We start from the raw sequence: 23,227 nt of genomic DNA on the forward strand, positions 1-23,227 counted from the left end.
AACTGGACGCTAAAATAGAGGCTCAGGCTTCAAAATTGCTGTTCCATGCTTTAGAGCTCCTGACTCACTCACCTCCTGCTGCAGGAAGCCGGAGTGCAATTAAAGACCAGAGCCAGGCAAAGGATACATTTGCGAATCCCTCTTGAAGTCTTCCAGCCATTTCTTGTTGGTCTCAATCATTCCTTGGATACTCCTCCCGTCTGACTCACGGCTGTGGGACTGGGAATGCTGGAACAGCCGTATTTGCTCACTGTTGCAGGAGAGAAAGAGACAGCGCAAGCGGGTGAGAGGTGTAGGCAGAAACGACCGCAGACATGACAAAGAAAGCGGTGGGCTGCTACGGGAAGAGCCAGGGTTAACAGAAAGCAGCCTGCTCTTGGCTCAACGTGCTCTGCCAGCCCCATGGCAGAGGGAAGCTGCAGCAGCCCCCCGCTACCACCCGCTGGCCTTTTCGTCTGCACAGCGTCAGAACGGTGCGGGTGGCAGCCTCCGCTCCAGCCACCCACGCGGCAGCGCCTGTCACGGCAGAGCCGGTGCGGCCCAGTGCTGGAAGCACCCTTGGTCCCGGTGCCGCGATGAGGGCTATCGGCACGGCTGCGATGGCAGCGTCGCTGTAGAAGCTACCAGGTAGCGCTGAGTGGGCAGCGGTAAATAAATAACGGTATCTAACTTGTCTACTTACCAATATTTAACTTATAATTTTGTTACTTCCTTGCTATATGAAGTGTGACCTAAGTCATTCTAAAGAAATAAAAAACACTGAAAGAGCAGCAAAAGCACAATGAAACAACAACTCAAGGAAAAAGACCCTTACTCTGCAGGTACGTATCCCAGCTTGTTGTGCAGAGGCTTGGAACTTTCCCTGAGCGACGGGAACCCACCTGGAACACAGACATTAAATACAGGCCCCCCCAGAATCTTACAGACCCCCAGTCTTTCCATCTGGGTGCATTTGCTGTCTTGTACTGGAGTACACAGTCCCTAGCAGCTGAGCCACCTCCCGAGGACACAGTGGTGGTAAGGAAACCGAGATTGTGAACTCTGTCTGCAGTCCACAGGAGGGTTTCCAGGCTCCTCTTTTGCTCCCTTTAACTGCTTTCTTGGTGTACATTAAAGGCTGAGCTGCTCCAGAAGCAGGATGACAAGATCAGCCATATGCTGCACTTCCTAGAAAGAGAAAACCTTTTCCTCACTCTTTATCTCGTTAGCGCCCTTCCCCATCAGCAGCACCAGCGGATCCGGCCTCACAAGCATCAGAAGGATGAGCTGGTTCGAACTTGCAGGGCTTTGAAATCAAGTGTCGTAGGCAAGCGCGCAGCGGGACTACAGATAGCAGACTTACCTGGGAAATACTTGTGCCATTTCTCCGCCAGGATGCTGTCCACGGACTGTCCGGCCGTGAAAGAGCGACTAGCGCTCAGCCCGGTGTTCCACGGCCACGGGCTCACCAGGGACGCCCCGGTGGGGGGCACCACAGAGCCACCCGCCTGGAGTCCTGCCGAGGAGGCATACACAGAAAGAGGGACGCCGTCGCAGGGCGTCGAGCTGAAGAGTGGAGACTGGCAACTGTTGAGAGAGTCCAAGATGCCGAGGACCCCGTTCAGTTCACTAGTGATACGCCGCAGAGACTCCGACAAGTACTGGATCTTGTCCGGCTGGGGGTCAGGCCATGAATCGGTTCTCAAATCAGCTGGCAGAAGAGAGGGGGGAAAAAAGGGATCACCGGGAAAGCAAGGGAGACACTGCTGCCTGGCAGGAGGCTCGCTTTCCAACGTGTTGCGCTCCAAGCTGAGTGTAATTAGTGCGTGCTAAGTGGGACGCAGAGGCAAGAGCCTGGCTTTGCAGCCAACAGAGGAGACAGACTGACAGCAAGGATTTGGGCCTTGGAGGCTGCTTGGGCACAAAGTCAGGGAGAAACAAGATAACAAGGACAATATCCTCCAACGCTGCAAGAACGGGGCCTGCAGGACAAGCCTGGATACGCTTTAGCACATGTGTTTCACCTCCCTGCTCCATCCCTCTCGGTTCTGCTGTCCCCTGTTCCACGCAGACATTAACGTAACGGCGATTCCTTTGCAGATGGCAAGCCCTTTTGAGGGCTGAAACCCCCAGTGCTGCACGCTGCCCCTCAGACGAGGCCCTGGCACAGGCACTCACGCTTCATTTCAATGAAATAAACACAAACCGAGCGGGAGGCAGAAGGGGCTGGTTACACTTCCCACGCCCACGAGAAGCGAAGCTCTCCAGGCCACCAGCCAGGCAGGACCCGGAGGACTGGGCTGATGCAAGGGCTCTCACGGCGAGAGAGAACTCCTCGGTTCCACATGCGCCTGCAGATATTTTACGGATCAGGGTCAGAGAGGCGATCCCAGACTGGCCAGATTGTCAGTCTGTTGCCACGGCGAAGCTTTCCAAGTTTTCTTTAAGCTTCAGCCTTGCCAGCCTTCCTGAAGGAACACAACCCTCCCGCCTTCCTGGCTGTTTATGGGGAGCCCTTCTTCCCACCTGCACGACTTCAGTTACAGGCAACCGAGGGCAAACAAAAAAGCACAAGCAGCAGAGGGAACCGCAGCAGCCTCTCCTGCCAGAGACGCGAGGAAGAGGAAGCCCAGCCACCTGCGGAAGAGCAATACGGCTCTGCGACAGCAGAGGGAAGGGCTGAAGCCAGATTTTGTAATTCACTCTAAAAACAAAGGGAGAGATTTAAAAGGCAAATTCACACGCAGATTCCATCCCTCTCATCTGCCACTATGGGCAGGAAACAGGTTTTTCAAATAAAATGATATCTACAAAGCAGTCCCAGTCACGGATAGCAGACCTGCCTTAGACACTAATGAGCGCCAGTGAGAACAACAGAAGGTACGTCAGAGGCGCGAGGGGGAACGCCAGATCAAGGCCTAAAGCATTAGGCGTTGGGCACAGCCTGGCCAGCCAGGCAGGCACTTACGTTTAGGCTGACACAGGTTTACACTGGATGTGCTGTTTGTGTCCTCAGAGTTGCTGAGATCAAAGGTCACCATCTTCTTGCATGCAGCACTCTTCAGCGTATCTTCATCCGAAAGCTGGTCAAAAGAAGGAAAACGACGCAAGTGAAGCCTGCGGTTCTGTCCCCAAAACATAAAAGCCACCAGAACGCTGCCTACAGCTAGTCACCCAGGCTGGACTGCACAGACAGGCATAGGGCAAGTGAAGGCCAACTCACCTTCAGTCCCTGACAGCAAAATCCCAAAGTCAAGAGACACATGTGTGTGCTAGAGGCCAAATCTAACAACCACGTGAATGGTCCCTTCTAGGCAGAAGTCAAAGTGTTCTGTGCTTTAAATAAGCCTCAAAACTGTCGCATGGGCTGCATTCTCTCTTTGCACCAAGGACAAGTGCTCGACCATCAGAGGTCTCGTGCTCTTGCATCTGCTGCTGCCCTGCCCAAGGCCACGTGGTCCCGGGCAGAGCTGAACAGACGCCAAGGCTTGCCTTGGTGGGGAAAGCAGACCCCAGCCTAGCTCACACGGGGCGACCCGCCCTTGTTTTCTCGAGGCTCAAATCATGCAGCTTTTTCAGGCTGCTTTCTGTATTCACTCTGCAGCCACCCGCTTAGCTGAGTCCAGATGTCATCAGCGGAGGCAAGGCACAGTATTTGCCATCTTGACCAAGATTCAGGCAGTTAATAAGACATCTAACCATTCTGATGTGAGGTTTTAGTTTATATTGTCGGATACTTCAGCATATCAGCGTTAACAGTGATTCGTTTCTGACCCAACAGACAAGCTTCTCAGAAGCCAGTGCACTCAGCAGGTTTCTTCCACCCAAGTCCGTCCCTGCTGGCAGCAGCCCTGCCTGGCAAGCTGCCGCCGGGGGAGAAAGTCTCCGTCCCAAAACCCAGCCCACGTTTGCCCTGTTGGCTGTGGGTCTAGTGAATCACAGGGGTCACGCTTCAATTAAGTTTGTCATTCTCTCCAACCTTGCGACTAGCCTTCTCTCCCACCGCTCAGACAGACACACCGTTCTGCTCTCACAGAACGCGCTTCTAAAATCCAGCTCTGCTGGCAAACGCCAGTCTTTGGCCACCAGCTAAACAGCTCTCATGGGCACCGAAAGCCCTGCAGAGACTCCAGCCTAAACGGAGGCGGCCAAGAGCCCTGGGCAGAGTGGGAGCGCCCAAGCAAGAGCCATGCTGGTGGTTACCTCCTCCAGCAGCGAGGACTCCAGCTGGCTTAGTTTCTCTTCTTTCTTCTTCAGCAGCACCTGTCCTTTCCGCATAGCCGACTTCATCTTGTCCAACTGCTTTGCTTCCTACAGTGGATCAACAGCCAAGCCAAGGAGGAAAATTAAACAAGAACAATAGGAAATAATCTACATTAGTGGTTTGGGTGAGTTTCATTATCTCACTTCTACTCAGGACGGGAAATCATGCTGCTGGAGTACAATTGCTCCCAAGTCTTCAAGAGCACGGGAAGCAGAGCGCACAGAGGGCAGAGCACATCCCTCAAAGCAAGCTCACCCCAAGGAAAAGGAGGTTTCACCTCCAAACCCTGCATCCAAGAGGGTCAACAGCTTTGGTTCTGCAAACATGAATGCCCTCTATAATCAGTGAAGGAAATTATGACCTTCCCTGTCTTTGGTTGGCGCATCAGCAGAGCTGATGAGTACTTGAGACCCCCTTTGCAAGCTAGAGTGAAGTCACCATAGAGCTACAACTACAAGCTTGCACCTACTGATGGGACGGATACCCGTCACTTGCTTTACTAGGAGGAGAAAGTGTTATAGGATTTCTGTGACACAGGAATCCCTTTTTCCTCCTACCAAATACTTTCTCCATTTTTAAGGTCCCGAGAGCTCCAATTAACAATCAGGGTCCTGCAGTCTAGCGAGCTACTGAGTACTGGTCACACTGCAGAGACTGCTTCACAGAGCTAGGAATTGATCCCAGGGATTCATCTGTGCAGCCACGACGCCTGACATCTGAACGCAGGGGCTCACCTCTTCCAGGTTCTTGCGCACACCCTCCAGGAGCTGGGAGCTGTCGGGATCCTGCACCACCTCCTGTGCTTTCTGCATCTCTTGGCGCCACTGCTGCTTTGCGGCTTTCAGTGCCGTGTGCCTCTTCCTCATGGAGCGGGTCTGGCGCACCAGGAACTCCTTGGCGTTCCTGATGGAGATCCCTTCCGCGGAGATGTAGCTCCTGACACTGCACGGAAGAGACAGGCATGCTCCTGGCTCTGTGCTGGCTGTGCCATCCTGCCAGCCTCATGCAGCACCCTCCCCCAAAACAGATCGTCAGTGCAATGTGCGTAAAGCCAAGCAAGAACATTTGCTTGTAAAACCAAAGCAGAAGTATCTTCCAGAAGCAGCTGGCATACAGATACTCACTGATCAAATTGGAAGTTGCTGTCCTCAGGGCTTTGAGAGGGCGGGGAAGCGGCCTCTCTGGACGAGTGCTGAGGAGTTGAAACATTCCAAAGAGTAAGAAATACGTATGGGAAACAGAACCCCAACACCCCATAAGAATCCAATTAGGAGCAAAAATTCAGAATGACATCACCATGGTATGGCCCAGATCCAAAACCAACGCCAGGGATGTTTTTTATGTGACTTTTCAAAAGTAACAAAAACATTTCAACGGCTCGATGTCCAAGTGGAAACCAGTGACGAGGGGTCAGTACGGGGACCGGTGCTGTTTAACATCGTGGTCGGCAACATGGACAGTGGGATCAAGTGCACCCTCAGCAAGTTTGCCGATGACACCAAACTGTGTGGCGTTGTCGACACGCTGGAGGGAAGGGATGCCATCCAGAGGAACCTGGACAGGCTGGAGAGGTGGGCCCATGCAAACCTCATGAAGTTCAACCAGGCCAAGTGCAAGGTCCTGCACCTGGGTTGCGGCAACCCCAAGCACAAATCCAGGTTGGGCAGAAAACAGATGGAAGGCAGCCCTGAGGAGAAGGGCCTGGGGGTGTTGGTGGATGAGAAGCTCAACGTGAGCCAGCAACGTGTGCCGGCACCCAGAACGCCAGCTGCATCCTGGGCTGCATCAAAAGATGTGAGGCCAGCAGGGCGAGGGAGGGGATCCTACCCCTCTGCTCTGCTCTGGTGAGACCCCCACCTGGAGTATTGTGTCCAGCTTTGGAGTCCCCAGCACAGGAAGGACATGGACCCATTGGAACCAGTCCAGAGGAGGCCACAAAGATGCTCTTGAGGGCTGGAGCCTCTCTGCTGTGAGGACAGGCTGAGAGAGTTGGGGGGATTCAGCCTGGAGAAGAGAAGGCTCCGGGGAGACCTTCCAGCCCCTTCCAGGCCCTAAAGGGGGCCTACAGGAGAGATGGGGAGGGACTCTGGATCAGGGAGGAGAGCCATGGGATGAGGGGGAACGGTTTTAAACTGAAAGAGGGGAGATTTACATTAGATATTAGGAAGAAATTCTTTGCTGTGAGGGCGGTGAGCCCCTGGCCCAGGTTGCCCAGAGAAGCTGTGGCTGCCCCATCCCTGGAGGGGTTCAAGGCCAGGTTGGACGGGGCTTGGAGCAACCCGATCTAGTGGAAGGTGTCCCTGCCGAGGGCAGGGAGGGTTAGAATGAGATGGTCTTTAAGGTCCCTTCCAACCCAAACTGTTCTATGATTCTGCTTCTATCCCTGACTCAAGGCTTGCTTTTGGCTCCAAGGGCACTCATGTATCACAGACTTGCAGGGGTTGGAAGGGACCTCTGGAGATCATCTCATCCAGCCCCCCTGCCAAAGCAGGGTCACCTGGAGCAAGTGGGACAGGAACACATCCAGGTGCATTTGGAATATCTCCAGAGAAGAGGAGGAGACTCCACCACCTCTCTGGGCAGCCTGTGCCAGGGCTCTGGCACCCTCACAGGAAAGAAGATTTTCCCTCACGTTGAGATGGAGTTTCCCGTGTTCCGGTTTCTGCCCGTTGCCCCTTGTCCTGTTGTGGGACACCGCCAAAAAGAGCCTGGCCTCATCCTCTTGCCACCCACCCTTTAGCTGTTGATGAGCATTGATGAGATCCCCCCTCAGCCTGCTCTTCTCCAGGCTGAACAGACCCAGGTCCCTCAGCCTTTCCTCAGCAGAGAGGTGCTCCAGTCCCTTGTTCACCTTTGTGGCCTCTGGCTGGACTCTCTCCAGCAGTTCCCTGTCTGCCTTGAACTGGCCATCCCACAACTGGACCCAGTGCTCCAGCTGTGGCCTCCCCAGGGCAGAGCAGAGGGGGAGGATGACCTCCCTCCACCTCCTGCCGCACTCTTTTGAATGCGCCCCAGGAGACCATCGGCCCTCTTGGCCCCGAGGGCACGTTGCTGCCTCGTGGCCAATTTGTTGTCCCCCAGGACCCCCAGGTCTCTCTGCAGAGCTGCTCTCCAGCAGGTCAGCCCCAACCTGTACCGGTGCAGGGGGTTATCCCTCCCCAGGTGCAGGGGCCAGCACTTGCCCTGGATGAACTTCATTAGCTTCACCCTCCTCTACACTCCTTTCCCCTGAAGTAATAATATACAGAAATCAACAAATACTACTCAACATATTGATGTCCCCTGGCAAAGAAAACTGCGGCACTGCATCTCAAATGAGTTCACACAGAAGGAACAAGAGCTGGTATTTTCAAGGGAGTTACAGCCTCAGATCTCACAAGGCAAACACCTTTACCGTCTGCTTTACTCACAGCTTGAATAGTTTCTCTCAGGTCTTCAACATGGAGCTCAGCTTTCCTTCTTGGAGATTCCACACTTTCTTCTGCCTCCAGTTCTTTCAAAGTCTCCTGTTTGCTCCTGACAGCTGTCTCCAGCTCACTGCCACAAGAAAAGGGAATTATGGCAGCACTTGATTAGAGTGCAGGTCCATCTAGCCCAGTAATCTGTCTGCGGTGGTGTCCAAAGTGATCTCCAGTTTCCAGGAGCGAGAGGCCGCAGAGGTGCAGAACACCACCAGTATTGGTCTGTGGTGTGATGTCAAACATAACCCCTGGCTGGGCAGGGAAACGTTGCTTCACACCCTTACCCAGAAGGGCTCAGCTATCTTAGGAAAATCTTTTCTTTGCATTTCAATGTGCCTGAAAGCATCTTACCAACCTCACAAGACAGATGTGGAGAGGACAAGCAAGTGAACCTGGCAAGCAGAGGTGAAGGGACAAGTTTTCACACCGAGTTATTGATAGACCTGGAAACAGACGCCAGGACCTCCATGCCCTCAACAGGCAGTAAAACCACCATTAGGATTCTGAAGGAATATGGTTCAACACAAGAAGCTCAAAGGTAAGGGAGAGGTCCAGGGTTCGGTTACAGAGGTTTTGGCTAGGGGCATAGGGTAGATTTTTTGCATTAGGGAAGATGTCTCATTCACACACCTGATACGTTTCTGCAGCCTCTGGCTTCGGGTCTGCAACAAGTCCACCTGGGCCTCCAGCTCAGCCTTCTGGTCCTGGAGCTCTTCAAGAGACCTACGCAGCTGCCGGGTGGACTCAAGGAGGCTGGCATGCTCCTTCCTATTCTCCTCTAGGCGGAGCTGAGAAGCTACAGCAGCTTCCTAGAAGAAAACCGAGCAATCCCTCACAGTAATCTCCCCAACACCAAAATGAGAGGCACACAACATACAAGAGACCTGCCTCCTGCGCAGTTCACAGGAGGCCCCCGAGCTACAAATGCACACACCACACACCAACCCTAGAAGAACAAGACCGACTCTTCTTTTTGGGAAAGAGTTCAGAGCTAACCAAACTCCCAGCAGGATGACACTCCAGGCTGAGGCAGGGAGGGATTTTCAGACTCGCAAATTAGAAGCTACAGTTTTGCTTTTTTAAATCCATAGTTCTAGGGTGCTCCCCTCGCCCCCAAAAGCAGCAGGGCACCTCTGCACAGCTAAGGCATACATACGTCTCTTTCTAGCTCAGTCCGTCTGTCTTCATCCAGCAGCTGCTGCCTTTTCTTTCTCAGAGACTCCTCCTACGCAAAGGTGAGAAAGCAGGTGAGCGGCAGAGCGAGGAGGCCGCAGAGGCTGAGCAGCACCTGTAGTACAGAGCTCAGGCCTAAGGCTCAGGACCATGTCTAAATACCTGAGGACTGTTATCAGTTTTGCTTTATTCCCCCACATACACACACACAAGTTCCCCTCCCTCTGTCTGGCTTCAATGAGGAGCTGGGAATATTTGCATTCCTGTGGGAAGGACGCCCCTTCCTGCTCAGCCGGGAGAGTACTCGAGGCACACGGCCGTTCCCGCAGAACCTTGCTTTTGTGAAGCCTCTGGTTGCCTCCAGCATTTTCCACCTTTTACTTTCTCACCCCAGCGCTGCTTGGAAAGGAAGGGCTGACAGAAGCAAAGTTATCTACAGTCCTTGGCACAGGTCAGGACTTGGAGATCTGGCAGGCGAGAGCACCAGCCAGTGATTTTTGCCAGCTCTGTAGTAGCATTTGGAGCGCTTCCCTCACCCACTTTGCTGCCCAAGATCCAGAAACACTCATCCCCTTTTCACAGCAGCAGGCAGAAGAGGAGCTAAGTCAGGAAGGGACTGACTACCATCCCAAATGATACCGAGCAGGACATTTTATGATCCCTCTGTCACTCTTACGGCCACTTGCTGTCTCCCAAAGCACTGAGCAAACCTAGAGCACCGACTTTCACTGCAAACATCAGCCACGAGCAATGCTTAGCCCTGCTCTGAATCACGACCGAAGTTTTACCTTAACTTGGATGGCAGCAAAGGCCCTGGCTGAGCACCTCTGAGAAGTCCCCCACGAGGAAGCAGCCGGAGGAGCAGCACAGGGTAGGAAACCTCTGTGAGCCCAACAGGGCTGACCCACCTGGCTAAGAAGCTGCGCTGATCTGGCTTTGACGTTCTTCATGCGCATTTCAAGCTCGTTTTCCGAGTCCTGGAGTTTTCTTTCCTGCACAGAGATGCCGAGTTAAAGAGAGAATGGCACAAGTTCCTCGCTCACCAGGCAGAGCTCTGCCACCAGGAGGAACAGTGAAAACCAGGAAAGCGTGACCTTGTGTCCCTCTCGGCTGTAGAGGGTGGCGGGCACAGCAAGGTGTCACGGTACCCAGGCCACGCCCAAGCAGCCGAGTCACAGTGACCCGCTGCGCAAAGCGTTCTCCTCACCTTCTCCCTGTGCCGGTGCCGCAGTGCGGCAAGCTGCTGATCCAGCTCTGCCTGCAGAGCCTTCACCTCCGCTTCATGAAGCTGCCGGAGGCGCACCATCTCACTTCGCAGGCCTTCCAACAGCTCTGCTCTTTGCCTTCTCTCCTGTTTGTTGCAAAACGCAAACGAGGAAAGCGGCAGAGTGAAACACAGGGCTCTCCAGCAAGCCAAGAGGAGCACACAGGACGCACCCTCTGGAAAGCCAGCCCATCGCACAGCGGCTCCTGAGCAAACACCAAATTCAGCAGATGAAAGCCTTTTGCTTACAGGGACAACATCGTTAAGGGAATGGCTCAAGAAAGAAGAAACAACCCATGAAACTAAGGTTTTTGTCACACACTCCTGACTGTGTAGTCAGAAGCGGGAGGCAGAGGCTTTCCAGAACAGGCACCTGCAGAAGCGTGAACAATCTTCTCTCATACAGAAGTCCACAAATGCACGTGGAAGTTGCCTGCACAGAGAATATTTTGGCAGCTTGTCCTTATAACCCCAGCCACCACGGCAACGATGCCCCGTTCTCCTAGAAGGAAGGAGACCTGCAGTGCTAGGAGTGGCTGAGATGGGCAGGTCTGGCAAGCAGCAGTGCCGGCCCAGGCACAGCCCAGCTGAGCCAGCCACTACAGCCACCTCCCAGATTGCGTGCTGTCCCCCGGCCGTACCTCCTCCTCATACTGATCCCGAATCCGTACTAGGACCTCCTGGTGCTCCTCTTTCATCCTCTCCATTTTCCTCTCATGGTCTTTTTCCACTTCCTGGCGTTTCTCTCGCATAAGCTCGCTGAGCTGCGGGGAGGACACAGAAGGATGTTTCTCTGAACCACCGCACTACAGCGGCCCCCCAGGACAGCTGCCTCCCCCTGAAGTTCAGAGTGCCTCGCGAGGGGGATCAGGCTCTGGCCTGGGTAGTACAAGGCAAAGACCTCGGTGAGGCGAGATGCTGCAGGGGTGTCCTCTCCCCTAGGGCACCACTGTCACCCCTGGGCAGGGGACGCGGCCTCTCAGACCTCACCACGCATCCGAGGAGAGAGGGTGAAGAACCTTCACCAGTCCAAGACGAATACTTGCCTCGCGCTCATATTCTGTTACTCGATACGCTTTTTGCTGCACTTTCTGCTCTGCTCTCTGCAAGTCTTCATGAAGCTGAGCCTCCTCGCTCCTCTGTGCCTCTGCTAGCTGGGTCTGCAGGCTGGAAATGACCTGCCATGAAAGCCACCCACAGAGACTTGTCACCCTTCTGACAAGATCCATTTAGTGCTCTCCTACAGAGAGCAAGCGGCATGGCAGAGACTAGTGTGTGCAGTCTCACCACCCCCTACTTGGAGCACGTCCAAATGCTGAGCCAGACCAGAACCACACGTAGGAAGTGGAAAAAAATTAATACCACTCTCCCTGGTCACCTTTGGTGACAGCGTGGGGGAAGAAAAAAACAGTTTATGTTCTAAGGACGTAATCTTTTACCTTACGATGCTTCTCTTCCGCTGCAGATTTCAGCTGCCGGAGTTCAGCTGCAAACTGTTTCTCTAGCTCTTCTACTGCCTACAGGGACATGAGCAAGACAGCCTGCTGGAAAGCCTCGATGCGTGGGGCCACGCCACACAAGACGCGTTTGCAATGTATGTCTGTCCGTAAGCATCAAAAAAGCACAACGGTAAACCTCTTTCAAACCAGATTTCCTACAAGGTACCTTTACCTCCCAGGAGATCCCAACGGACCTCGATCATGCTGTGCTGGAAGGACTAGGAACTGCCCCAACTCAAGAGCTCCCCAGGCTCTCTGGGGGACTGAAGCAGCAGCCAAAGAGGTATTCTGATCTGATAAAGCGCCTGGGTTTAGCTTGGCAGAGACACAGCGATCTTTCTCTCTTATTCAGATGCAATGTGGCCATTTAAATAATTGTTATTTAATCGCCATTGTAATGAAGATTGGGGGAGTACTCCTCCCCACATCAATCACACCTCTAACAGCATGCCTAGCATCTTTCCTGGATGTTTTAAGTAAGTCATTATTAAAGCACACGCAGGTTTTATTTAATCTCAATACTTTAGCATTGCAACGCAAGCCAAGTCAGCATAAACAGCGTGGGTCTGACCCTAGCTGGCAATAAACATCTCACCTTCTTCTTTTCCCTGTCTAATCTCTCCTTGAGCTCACTCAGGAATTGTTCCTTCTCTCGTTCCAACCCGATCTTCTCTTTCTGCTGAGCTTCCTCCATTTCCAGCTTCATTTTCTCCAAAACAAGCTGCTGCTGCCTCTCCAGGCTCTCCTTCTCCATTACCTGCTGGGATTCCCACTCTTCTCGTAGCTTCTGCAGCACAACCTCTTGCTCTGCCCTGGTAGGTTTGCAACAAGAACACCGACAGAAGCAAGTCAGATTTTGGTACTTCACCGCCGGGCTCCATTTAGGAACCAGAGCCGAGAGAAGGCACTGCCATAGGATAGGACGTGGAAGCCCAAAGAAACCGAGAACCACAGCACACAGAGGCACAACCGTATCAACTATGGCCTTGGAAATAAACAGCAGTCAGGTGTAAACCTATCTATCAACTAAGTAAAAAAACAAACAGCAAAACGTAGGTCTCCCAGTGTCTGCCTTCTCTGCCTCCTCCAACTGTTTTCACAGGCCCTAAGCGCCATCAGACAGAGGCAGCCACTCAAACCAAGCTACGCTGCCAAGCGTGGCTATCCTTGGAGATGCCATTTCTTTCATTTACATCCCCCAGAGCCGTGCCTGGTCCAACGTTACAGCAAGACCCCTCTTCAGGACACTGAAGTACTTCATGTCTATTTAGCAAAGTTTCACCGGCTCCCGGGCAGCAGAGCTGTTACGAGGGAGGCCCGTGGGTTTTGCCTTCTCTGGCCACACAGCTCCCCCGCGCAGACAGCATCGCAGCCAGGGCCTCACACTTGCTGCCAGGGCAGGGTACCAGCTAGGGGAGGCTCAGGAGGGCAGCCCCTCCACTTTGAGCGCTTGCTGGTGCCACACAAGCTGCTTCCCTCCCAAACCAGCAGAGTTTACGTCCCCAGGGACGGCAGCAAAACTTTTCACCTTATCTTCTCCTTCTCTGCCTCGGTCTCGGAGGTGATTTTGGCTCGCAGCTTTGCGAGTCTCTCCGTTTCTTCCTTTCTGACACGCAATTCTTCCTCCTCAGAAACCTTCGCCAAGTCTTCTTTTAGAGTCCTGAGAGACAAAATTAGCCACAAAAAAAAAAAGCCAAAAAGAAAGGTTCAGGAGGCTTTAATACCTTCCAACCACCTCCCCAAGGTCTATGGATCAGCCGCTGCTCCCACTAGCTGTGGCTGCCTGAGCGATGCATTTTCAGGGCTCCAGACCGTTAATTGTCCTCCCTGCCTCCAGAACCTGGCTGCTGGCATGCGAGACGCGGCCCACGAGCATCAAACTTCTGTGGCGCATTTTTAAAATGCGCTATGTTGTCATAGGTGGCACTTGGGGTTTTTCCCTTCCCCCCCCAGTTAAATGAAATCAGCTCCTATTAAATGAAAGCAGACTCCAGCCAAGGTACCTGGGTGCAGCAGTACATCTGTAAGCTTTGTATTTTTATACAACACCCTTTTTTTCCTACTGCTTTATTACTGCATAGACATTTTTCCCTTCAGATGCGGTTTCTGTGTCTGCCTTCACACCCAAGACAACATTCCCAGGACGTTTCACGTCAAGATACTGTTTCTGGCTGTTTCAGTGTGCTAAGAACATAACTATCAAGGCCACCTGAAATAAAATGCAAGCCTTGAGAGAAAAAAAAACCCAGGGAGAGGACACAGCTCCCAGTGTTGTTCCACTCCCCAGGTTGCTATTAGATCCTCATGCACTGGCTGGGTTTCACGCAGACATCCGTGTCCTGTTCCTTAAAGTCTTGCTTGGAAGTCCCTCTAAAACATGCAGTACTAGAGTTTCAGATAGTTCCTCTGGGGTAACCTCATCTCCTCTAATGCTCCAATTTCCAGTCCTGTTCCTACCATTGAGCCCAGAAGTTGAACGTCTGCCAGGCGGTAAAGCTCCAAGCACTGAACTGGAAACTTTTCCCAGGTTAGCCGTAAAAGACAGGTTCAGAGCTCTGAAAGCTGCGTGTGTACCGAGCCAGAGCTCGTCCTGCAGGAGCTGGGAAGACACTTTGTATTGGAGCGCGCTTTCCCGAGGCAGGACGTGCTCTCTGCACAGCACCGACAGCAGACCACAACTCCTTTCAAGATGTGCAGATCCTCAGGCACAAGGTTGTCTGTGCCAGGCAAGGAGTCCCATACTCCTCCTCCTCCCCAAAAGCCTTGTTCTTGCCTCCTTTGCCCACAACTCTGTAAAGTAGCACCACTTCCAAGCTGGTGGCCTATAACAGCACAAGCCTGTGGCCACTGGCCATCAAGTGGCAGCTAAGAAAGGCTCAGAGGAGAAACAGGAGGGGAGATAGAATTAAAAAAAAAAAAAAAAAAGAAAGAAACATACCTGAGGGATTTTTCTTTTTGATGATGAAGCTTCTCAGCTTCCTCCTCCTGCTGTCTCATCTCCTCCTGGAATTGCTGGATTTTCTCCTGCTTTGCTTGCAATAAATGCATTTTCTCTTGCTCAAGCTCCGTCTCCAGCTCCTTGGCTATTTCCTCCAGGGATTCTTCAGTAGGCTCATTCAAGGACTGCCCGGGTTCAATTTCCTTCTCTGGTTGCCTACCAAAAAGAGAAGGCTCCTTTGGCAAAAGGGTGACAGAAAACCGAGTAACAAGAAAGGAAGAGAAACATCCCCCTAAACAGTAACAACTCCAAGCCCAAAATCTCCGAGCCACCTACTCTAGAAGCTTCGCTGTCAGAGGGAAAGGACAGGCAGAATCCCAGCAGACGGCAGCCGCTTGCAGGGGCCGTGGAGCCCTCGCCGTTTAGCTCGTGGGAGGCGAGGAACAGACAAGCTTGCTACAGGGAAGCAGACTTTGCAAGGCTGGTGGGGAACGCGCAGCACACGCTCAGGGCCTTGAGGAGCATGTTATCTCAGGTAACAGCCTGGGGATGCCCCCACGCACCGCTTCTGACCGAGAAGTTATTAAACCCAGCCCTAGTAGCACTCGGAGCCCAAATAACTCTTGTTTTGGCCCACTGCAGCTCACCTTGCAAGGGCGACACGGCCTCACTTCATGAAGGATGTAGTAGCTACGAAACCCTGGCCAGGGCTGCCAGACGTAAAAGCAGATGCAATGGGTACCTGTTTTCAGCCCAGGGCTTGGCAGCGCGCTTCTGGCGGACCAGGTATTTTTCTGCAATTGCCATCTGAAGCGTGCTGGGAGTTTGCCAGCTCCAGGCAACAGAAAGCCCTAAGCGCTCCAAAATTTCAAAACCAATCTGTTTATAATTAAGTTTTTTCAGACGGAGAGCAGCAAAATTATAAGGTCTGAGAGAGGCTGAAGGGGAAGGAGGGGAAAGTGGAGATTAGTATAGGAACAAAATTTTTGTTCTTCGCTAGGAAAAGCTGGAGCGGCAAGGTCTCGCAGTGCTCAGACTGCTAGTGTAAGGTGGAGGGACTTTGTTTTCCTGGGAATCTGGGAAATAGCAGCCCCGGTAATATAGCCTTGAGTCAAAGAGAAAAGGTCACTTCTGCAGCCATTAACAAGAACAAGACAGAGGAAAGGGTAGTCGGGTTCTGGAGAAATCCTGCTTTGCTAGTGCTCCCCTTAACGCTGCATGCTCCGGGCCAACTGCAGAGATGGCTACAGAAGGCGTCATTTATCAGGCTGCTCTGCAGAGCAATTCAGCCACTTCCACCTTTTTATCGTGTTCTTCCTTTTGCCCCAGTTCTTGCTTGAAAAGAGGTCCAGCCAACACACACGCATTTACAAGACTCACAGTTCCTAACAGAAGAAGGGAGATAGCGTGCTGGTCTCCACATCAAAGATCGCTTCTCCACCACTTTGTCCTGAGAGACGCACTGCCTATTTTTTCCCAATTACATCTGCTGATCTGTCATTCGCCATAGAAAGCAAAGTCAGCACAATCGCTTTTACTGAGCTCTTCCCTCACAGTGGAGCCGCAGGTACATAGCTGCGAAGACCATCAATTTAGTACGGCAACAGACCACTGGCTTTCGCAGGGAGCCTGAGCTCTGCCATCCCGTGCTCTGACCTTATTCTCTCAAAGCAGCCAATGTTCCCAGTGACTGTAGAAATGGGCTGATTTATTGGGTTTTTGTTGTCCCTCCCCAGTCTCGGCACCATTTAGCAAGTGAACTCAGGAGTCTGCGTGAAAGCGTTTATCAGAGGAACGCTAATGCTTACAGCCTTGCTAAGGACACCGGTACGGAGGTGTTTTTTCCAAGTACAAAGCAAACAGCTCCTTCTCCATCCCACGGAGTCCTGTGCCACAGACCCCACGGGCTGAGCGGCTGCTCTCGCCCTCCGCAGCACAGACTGTTCACTTGGCACTCTCGCCAGCGAGACAGCTGCTCGCATCCGCGTTCCGAGGGGTTCGAGCTCTGCTGTGCCCACCAAACCGCGTCTCCTGGTGTGCTGACTTCACACGCCGACTTCAAACACCACAAAGGGGAACAAAAGGACAAAAGCTGTTATGCTTACAACACCGGGGACTTAAGTGAAGCCCTTACGCTTTCTGTGGGGCAGCAAGCTCCTCCAGATTGATTAGGCTATCCAGCGACCCCTCCTCCGGCTCCCGGGCCACGGCCTCCTCCCGATTGGAATTTTCTAAAGCAAAACACTTCTCTTCTGGTGCTTCACAAGCACTTTGATCCCCCTCACTTTGCAGCACAACAAGAAAAAAAAAAAAGGTAAGAGAAGACCAGATTAGCACAGAGCAGATTCTAGTGGCTGCCACAGGTAGACAGGACAGAGGGAAGAGGGGATGTGCAGCTGATCTGGATGGGCACCAAGCCATGCCTGCCAACCGGACCCGTTTGTCCACCATGGAGCTGCCAAAGGCACAGCAAAGCTCCAAACCATTCCCACCACCTCAAGCCCTGGCAGGCTAACAGGCAGCTGAGGATTTAATGGGCGTCAGACTCAAAATGCCGAATCCCTTCCCTGGATTATCCCCCTCTCCTTCCAAGTCCTTAAAGAATTTCCGCAGGGTAAGTCAGCCCTGTCAGCAATACTCACACTGTCGTCCAAATTACAGATGGAAATACTGGCAGGCACGTTTACATCTACAGTCCTACTTCATCTTGGAAGTACAAAGACGAGACAAGGCAAGCAGGAGCTAGCTTTACAGGCAGAGAGAAAGAGGACGCAGGGCTGGGAAGCAGGTACCAAGTGATAAGGAGACAACTCCTGCGGGCAGAACACGCTTTCAGGGACCTTCCTACGAACAGCTCTCCTCTAAGAACAAGGCTGCAAATCCCAAGCGCATGCAGCCAGTCATTGAGATGGACTGCAGCTTCTGTTCACAAGTTTTCCTGGCACGGGCAACAGCTTCTTGGTTGCCAGGGCCCCAGAGTATATGCAGCTCTGTGCGGAGGCTAAGAGTTTTGACACAGTTAATCTATAAATGCCACGTGCTGCAGCTCTCAAAGAGCGAGGGGAAGGGCTCGAGAGAGCATGGAGCTTGCTGCTCAGCACAGTACTTCAACTGCTTTAAACAAGTTACCACAAACAGGCTGAAAACAGCTCCCCTAGCCACTCCGGTCCTCGCAGTAACTAAGGGTCTGGAAGGCAGCATTGCTCTTGGGGCAGCAGCTGGTGCCTCCAGAGGGAGTTGTCCACACACCAGGATATAAAATAGCTTGATACTTACACCTGGTCAACCACTAACTTGCTCTAGGCCAGTTTTGCTGCCTACCCAGCCAGAAGCTGAAACAGAGCTGAAATCTGCTGAGACAGTGCTAAAGGGGGGACGGGAGACGCGAGAGGTTTGGTAGGAAAGACCCTGTGAGAAGCTGCAGCAGCTCAGGGTGTTCTACAGGGGACACCTGTACAGGTTGCAGTGGCCACAGCAGAGCAGGGGCAGACAAGACAGGAAAGTGATCCGGAGCTCGAACTGCCTACGCCTCCCTTGGCGCTCCGTTTGTACCATACCTCTCAGCGGCTTTTGTTCTTTTGCTTTGCTCTTCCTCTACACTGGCTTTGCTTTGGTCTTTTTCCTCTTCTCCCAGCTCCTGGGCCTGCAGGTAAAAGCAAACAGCGTGGGGTTTGCTGGCTCCTTCCCCGTCAAAGCCTCTCAGGACCTTACAGTGTTTCTGCCGAAGGGCAGCGCCGCTCTGGTCCAGCACGTCAGTACGGACCAGAGAGCATCCACAGGCTGCCCCAGAACACCCAGCTGAGGGAGCCAGCCTCCTCTCCCGCAGGTAGCCGAGGTCTCCAAGCATCGCAGGAACACCTTGCGGGAACAGTTCAGCACAACCGAGAGGCCTGGGAGCTCAGTGCTCCAGGCTGGGCTAGGTTACGGCCTGGGGGTTGCTTTTTCAATACAGAAGATGAACTCCCTGCCAGCACTCGGCATGTTGGGCACAGATTGGGGTGGCTTTTTTTTTTTCCTGAGGTCATCTTGGATGTCCAAGTTACACTAACCCCCCTGAAGAGTGGGGGACAAAAAAAAAAAACCCACCAAAAAAACCCACACACTCATAAAACAAACAGGAATGTCAGACACACGAGAACAAAACAGTGTGCTGCGGCCGTAAAGCAAATCGATATATTGGCTGTGACCAGAATCACAAGAGGGCTCGGCCCTGCCTCGCATCCCGGTTCTCAGACACGGGCAGTATCCACGCGGTCACACCTACCCAGGGATTTCCGACTACACAACACACCAGTGCGGGTGCTGCTAAGGAAGCCAGCCCCCTTGGAAACGCGGTCTAAGCCACTTCAGCTGGCTTATTTATGAGATAGTAAATACTTGAAATACGAAGAGCAAATATTTGAATATGAATTAGTCGGCTGCTCCTCCTCCCCCCTGCCAGCCACCAGGCACCTCTGGCCCTGCAGCAGGTACACACAAACACGCGCTGCGCGGTTCACCTGGGGAGGGGAAGAACTTCCCTCTTCAAGCTGTCAGCCCCACACGAGAAAGCAGCGAGGGCTCGTCCTCCCTGCTAAGGCTTCTGGTCCCCAGGAGAGCCGCCCATTCATAAATTCTTGGGGACCACGGAAACAGCAGGTAGGCTCAGCCCTCGCCACGCGGGAGCGTACTGTGGAGCAGGGCCAAAACAACCCAGAATTACAACAGCAGTAATTTATGCGAGCCTTCAGTGGAGCAAACAGCAGAAGGATTCCCTGCAAGTGCTGTCACCTTCCATCACATCAGCCCAGTCAGAGCTCCCCCAGGCAGCTCCCCCCCAGCCCCCTCCTGCCCCACTGTAAATAATGACTTCAATTCCCGAGAACAGAGGAGCTCAGCAAATGTTTCCCGGCTCAAAACGGGCTCTGTCACTGCTGCCTGCGAGAGGAAAGAAGCCAGACAAATGGTGAATGAGATCTTCCTAGGAACAGGGATAACCAGTCACGGAGTAACGCTGCTGAGCCCACGCGCGGGGCCACCGCCACACTCCTGCCCAACACGCCGTCCCGGGAGGGCAGTCTCTCCCCAGAAGTCACAGGCTGCAGGAGTCTCGGGATACATTTGAGAAGGTGAAGACAGCACCTGCCTGCAGGGAACGAGGGTTGATTTTAAGCCTTGTCTGTGAGGTTACCGGAGAGCCTTGCCTCTCCCGTTGCCTCAGGATCCCCAGCAGCCCCAGTACTGCAAGCAGCTTGCTTCTCTGCCCTGCTGAAATGCCAGGCTGCGTCCCACAGAGGACGACTCACACGCTGACGACACAAAGCCAGACCTGCAGCCACAGGAAAGCAGGATGACAGATAACGGGCCGTCTCCTCCCTCTGCACAGCACAGTTCCCAAGGGACCTCAGCAGGATCTCCTCCGCGGTCTCCAGCACACACCAGCTCAGCTCGCACGCCTGCTTCCAGCTCCTCACCACCCTCACCCCCAGCGCTGAGCGGCGCCAGCGGAGCAGGATGCCAGCGCTTTAAACGCCTGCTAAGTGAAGGGTGAACGGAGCAGCCTCCCCACTGCCAGCAGAGCAGCCGGGTCTAGCAGGACGCGTCCCACATGGCCTCCGCAAGCTACCACGGCTCCTGCCAAAACACGCTAACCGAAAACCTCCAATACTATGCTCACGGAGGGACAGAGGTGGTTCTTTTAAAAAGAGAATATTTTGCCAACATATTCAAAGCAAGGCAAGCTCACTACATGGATGTAAGCACATTCCTACAAGCCAGAGTCTCATTTCAAACTAGCCTCTGTCTACCGACACAAAAGAGCAGCTGCAGAGCTGCAGGGGCACCGTTTCAAATCCACCCCTCTCCTCAAGACCGGGCTGTAATAAACTCCCAACGTGGCTGCTCCAACGAGGCATTTGTATGCACAGTGACTGTGCCTCCGCAAAAGGGAGAGGGGGAGAACACAGCGGGCATGTGTCTTGTTTTCCCTTCGCATCTGATTATGCTCATTATTAGGCACAAGAGGACAGGTGTCTTCTCCAGACAAAACCTTACAAACTGGATTGCTCCTCTCTGCTGGGCAGGTGGCGAGTTTGCCACTCCAGGTCTCCTCCAGTGCAGCTGATCAACTCACTTACAATCAGAGCAAGGCTGAGTAAGCCCCCGCTGGAGCCTGACCCTCCGCCTCGCCGTGCGGCACGCTCTTCCAGCCAACACGCTGATGAGCTGGGATGCTGCGGGAGAGGGGCAGCTGAGAGGGCTCAACAGGAACGTGGGGCCGAGGAAGCCAACTCAGTAACACGCTGAGAAGACAAAGAAAGCCTCAAGATGCACAGCAACCTTCTTCAGTCAGAAGTGCCCCACCATAGCTACCTCCTGGGGTAACGGGACATAGGAAGAACAGACGTGTGCATGCATACATGCACTCCTTCATATGCCAGACTCACTGAAAAGAGCCTGTTTTCCCCCCTACACGAGGGCAGGCAAGACAACCAAATGCTTATAAATAAGCTTCCCTATACTAAGATCTGTCAGAGAGTTAACCTCCTTTTCTTCCCATTTATGCTATCGTGTTCTGTTACGCAAATCCTTCCCATCTGCTTAAGAGAAAGAAAAGGACAAATATGCTCACAAGAGTAAAATAGACACTGCTTCCCACCATTCCCAGGAAAGCCATTTATCTACGCTCGCACTGGGGCAGGGAAAGCACACGCGAGCTTGCATGCGTGTAGCCCTCGCAAGCCACCTCTGCTCACAGAGCGTGTTCTTTGTGTAGCTACCTGCATCTCATCTCTGCAGAAAAGCCAACGTGCTAGTAGCGCTGCTCCCATCCCTGACACCTAACGCACCACTTGTGTTTGCCTCTGCAAAGCCTTTATGCCAATAGCATCACTGTGATTAGTGCACCACAATACAGTATTTTTACCCTGCCTATTCACAGACTGGTCCCTGATCACATATAGAGCACTTACCTTGCACGTGGGGTCGTCCAAAACAGGAGAGAGAACCCCCACATCCAGTACCTGCTCAGAAAGCTGACTCCGGAAACCCAGGTCCTAAAGAAGAAAGCAGGAAAGGATCGGTGTCTGACGGGCACATGCAGGTTTTGCTAGATATCCTGAGAGAATAGAACAAAATCCTAACATAGCTTGAAATCCATGCCCACCAACCCACTGACAGCAAGCCTTTTGTAGCACTAGATATTTGAAAAATCAGGAAGGTTTACAGGACACAGCAGAGGTTACACCAAGACTGGCCGGCGTCCAAGCATAGGGCGTATCTGTACGGCAGACAGATGGCTCTGTTAGCGGCTTGACCAGCAGCGAGTTGGGTTTTCGCTTTCCCGAGCTGTGGGGGCACAGGCAGGGAAGGTGGTCTCTGCAGAGCGACCTGCAGGGACGACGGCAGACAGGGTGCTCGGTACATCAGGATTCCCCGTGGGCTGGGCCACCAGCACAGAGGCCCCTTCCGCTGATGGTGCCCGAGGAAACACTCCCTGTGAGGCCAGGGGCTGCAGTGCCACACAGGGAGGACACCGTGGGACACCACCGTCACACACGGCACATCCAAAGCAAGCAGCAGATCCTCCTCCAGCCTCTACTGCTCTCTTTTCGGATCCTGCCGCAGATTTCCCGAGATTTTTTCCTGAGAGTCAGCTCCTGCAAGTTGCCCACAAGCTCCTCACTCTCTGAGCTAATTCTCCCTCCTGGCAGAGTCTCTGGGGGTCCCTGCACTCAGCTGCACACACGGAGCGTGTGTGTCTGTGCGCACATGTGCCCACAAGCAAGCACTACAAAAGGTATTGTTTGAGGCGGCAGACACTTGCCAGCACGCAGGCTTGTACTAACACCGATAAATAATGATATTCTCAGCCATTTGCTGGCCATGCTGCCCTGCTCCCACTGGCAGATGGCAACGGCAGTTTCCTGTGGAGATGAAGAGATGCTGACGGGCATCTCCCCCCACCTCAGGGCTACCCTCCTGCACCTTCTCCCTCTGGGACCTTCAGGAGCCAGGGCTCCCAGCCATATAGACTCCCCTTAGAAAAAGCTGCCGAGTCCCTTCAAGCATAATTTTAACATTGCTTATTATTTTCCTTTTTGCAATTATCCGAGTACAGCCCCAGCTCTAAGCGACCTACTTTTCCAGGGATATCACCTCACGCACAGACAGAACCTGCTAGGCGCAGGATGACATTGCTGGCCCGTGCCGTGGCTGTAAGGTCATCGCTTCGCGGTTCAGGCGTCGGGCAGTCGGACCGCAAGAGGTGGGCACAGCATTAAGTGGCTGCACGTTCCCAGAGGAACGTAAAGCCCGCACCCAAGGGACAAAGAGCTTTTAGTGACTCACCACAGGCCGAATCAGCTCACGGTCCGAGCGGTTAGAGACCTGCAGGTCCTCCCCACAGTCACTGGTCTCGGATGCCTTCGAAAGCTGGGAGAAGATACACATTATAACCTGTACATGTCTTATCCCTGCGGCTTCACTTAGGGGTTTCCAACAAGCTGACAAACGATAACGGGAAGGCAAATCTGGCCTCTCTATAACGTAGGGAAGAAGAGGTGATTGAACATCAGAGGAAAGACGCTAAGGGTGCGACCCACAAGACAAGTACAAAACACCACTTGACGGAGATAAGGACTGGGGAAAGAGGGCAGGGGTAGGAGAAGG

At 53.2% G+C, this 23,227-nt stretch overlaps 1 protein-coding gene across 15 annotated transcripts in view; it reads right to left on the reverse strand.

Moving 5' to 3' along the window:
• CEP164 (centrosomal protein 164) overlaps positions 1–23,227 on the reverse strand; it is a 42,500-nt gene that overhangs the window by 3,288 nt on the left and 15,985 nt on the right. For 12 of the 15 annotated variants that reach the window (XM_074561044.1, XM_074561042.1, XM_074561033.1 and 9 more), the window contains 22 exons: positions 22,907–22,990; positions 21,529–21,612; positions 18,136–18,221; positions 16,713–16,862; positions 14,579–14,794; positions 13,169–13,300; positions 12,236–12,452; positions 11,581–11,658; positions 11,188–11,319; positions 10,783–10,905; positions 10,085–10,228; positions 9,786–9,869; positions 8,861–8,929; positions 8,335–8,513; positions 7,654–7,780; positions 5,368–5,435; positions 4,978–5,185; positions 4,183–4,290; positions 2,948–3,062; positions 1,343–1,690; positions 815–881; positions 128–250 (listed from right to left, as the gene is read on the reverse strand). In XM_074561044.1, coding sequence (XP_074417145.1) covers positions 128–250; positions 815–881; positions 1,343–1,690; positions 2,948–3,062; positions 4,183–4,290; positions 4,978–5,185; positions 5,368–5,435; positions 7,654–7,780; positions 8,335–8,513; positions 8,861–8,929; positions 9,786–9,869; positions 10,085–10,228; positions 10,783–10,905; positions 11,188–11,319; positions 11,581–11,658; positions 12,236–12,452; positions 13,169–13,300; positions 14,579–14,794; positions 16,713–16,862; positions 18,136–18,221; positions 21,529–21,612; positions 22,907–22,990 — 2,942 coding nt within the window. Of the gene's footprint in view, positions 1–127; positions 251–814; positions 1,168–1,342; positions 1,691–2,947; positions 3,063–4,182; positions 4,291–4,977; positions 5,186–5,367; positions 5,436–7,653; positions 7,781–8,334; positions 8,514–8,860; positions 8,930–9,785; positions 9,870–10,084; positions 10,229–10,782; positions 10,906–11,187; positions 11,320–11,580; positions 11,659–12,235; positions 12,453–13,168; positions 13,301–14,578; positions 14,795–16,712; positions 16,863–18,135; positions 18,222–21,528; positions 21,613–22,906; positions 22,991–23,227 lie in introns of all 15 variants that reach the window. The other 3 variants (XM_074561046.1, XM_074561038.1, XR_012584056.1) reach the window with 2 other exon arrangements.

The sequence above is a fragment of the Larus michahellis genome, chromosome 17 (assembly GCF_964199755.1).
Source record: "Larus michahellis chromosome 17, bLarMic1.1, whole genome shotgun sequence".
Lineage (NCBI taxonomy): Eukaryota > Metazoa > Chordata > Aves > Charadriiformes > Laridae > Larus > Larus michahellis.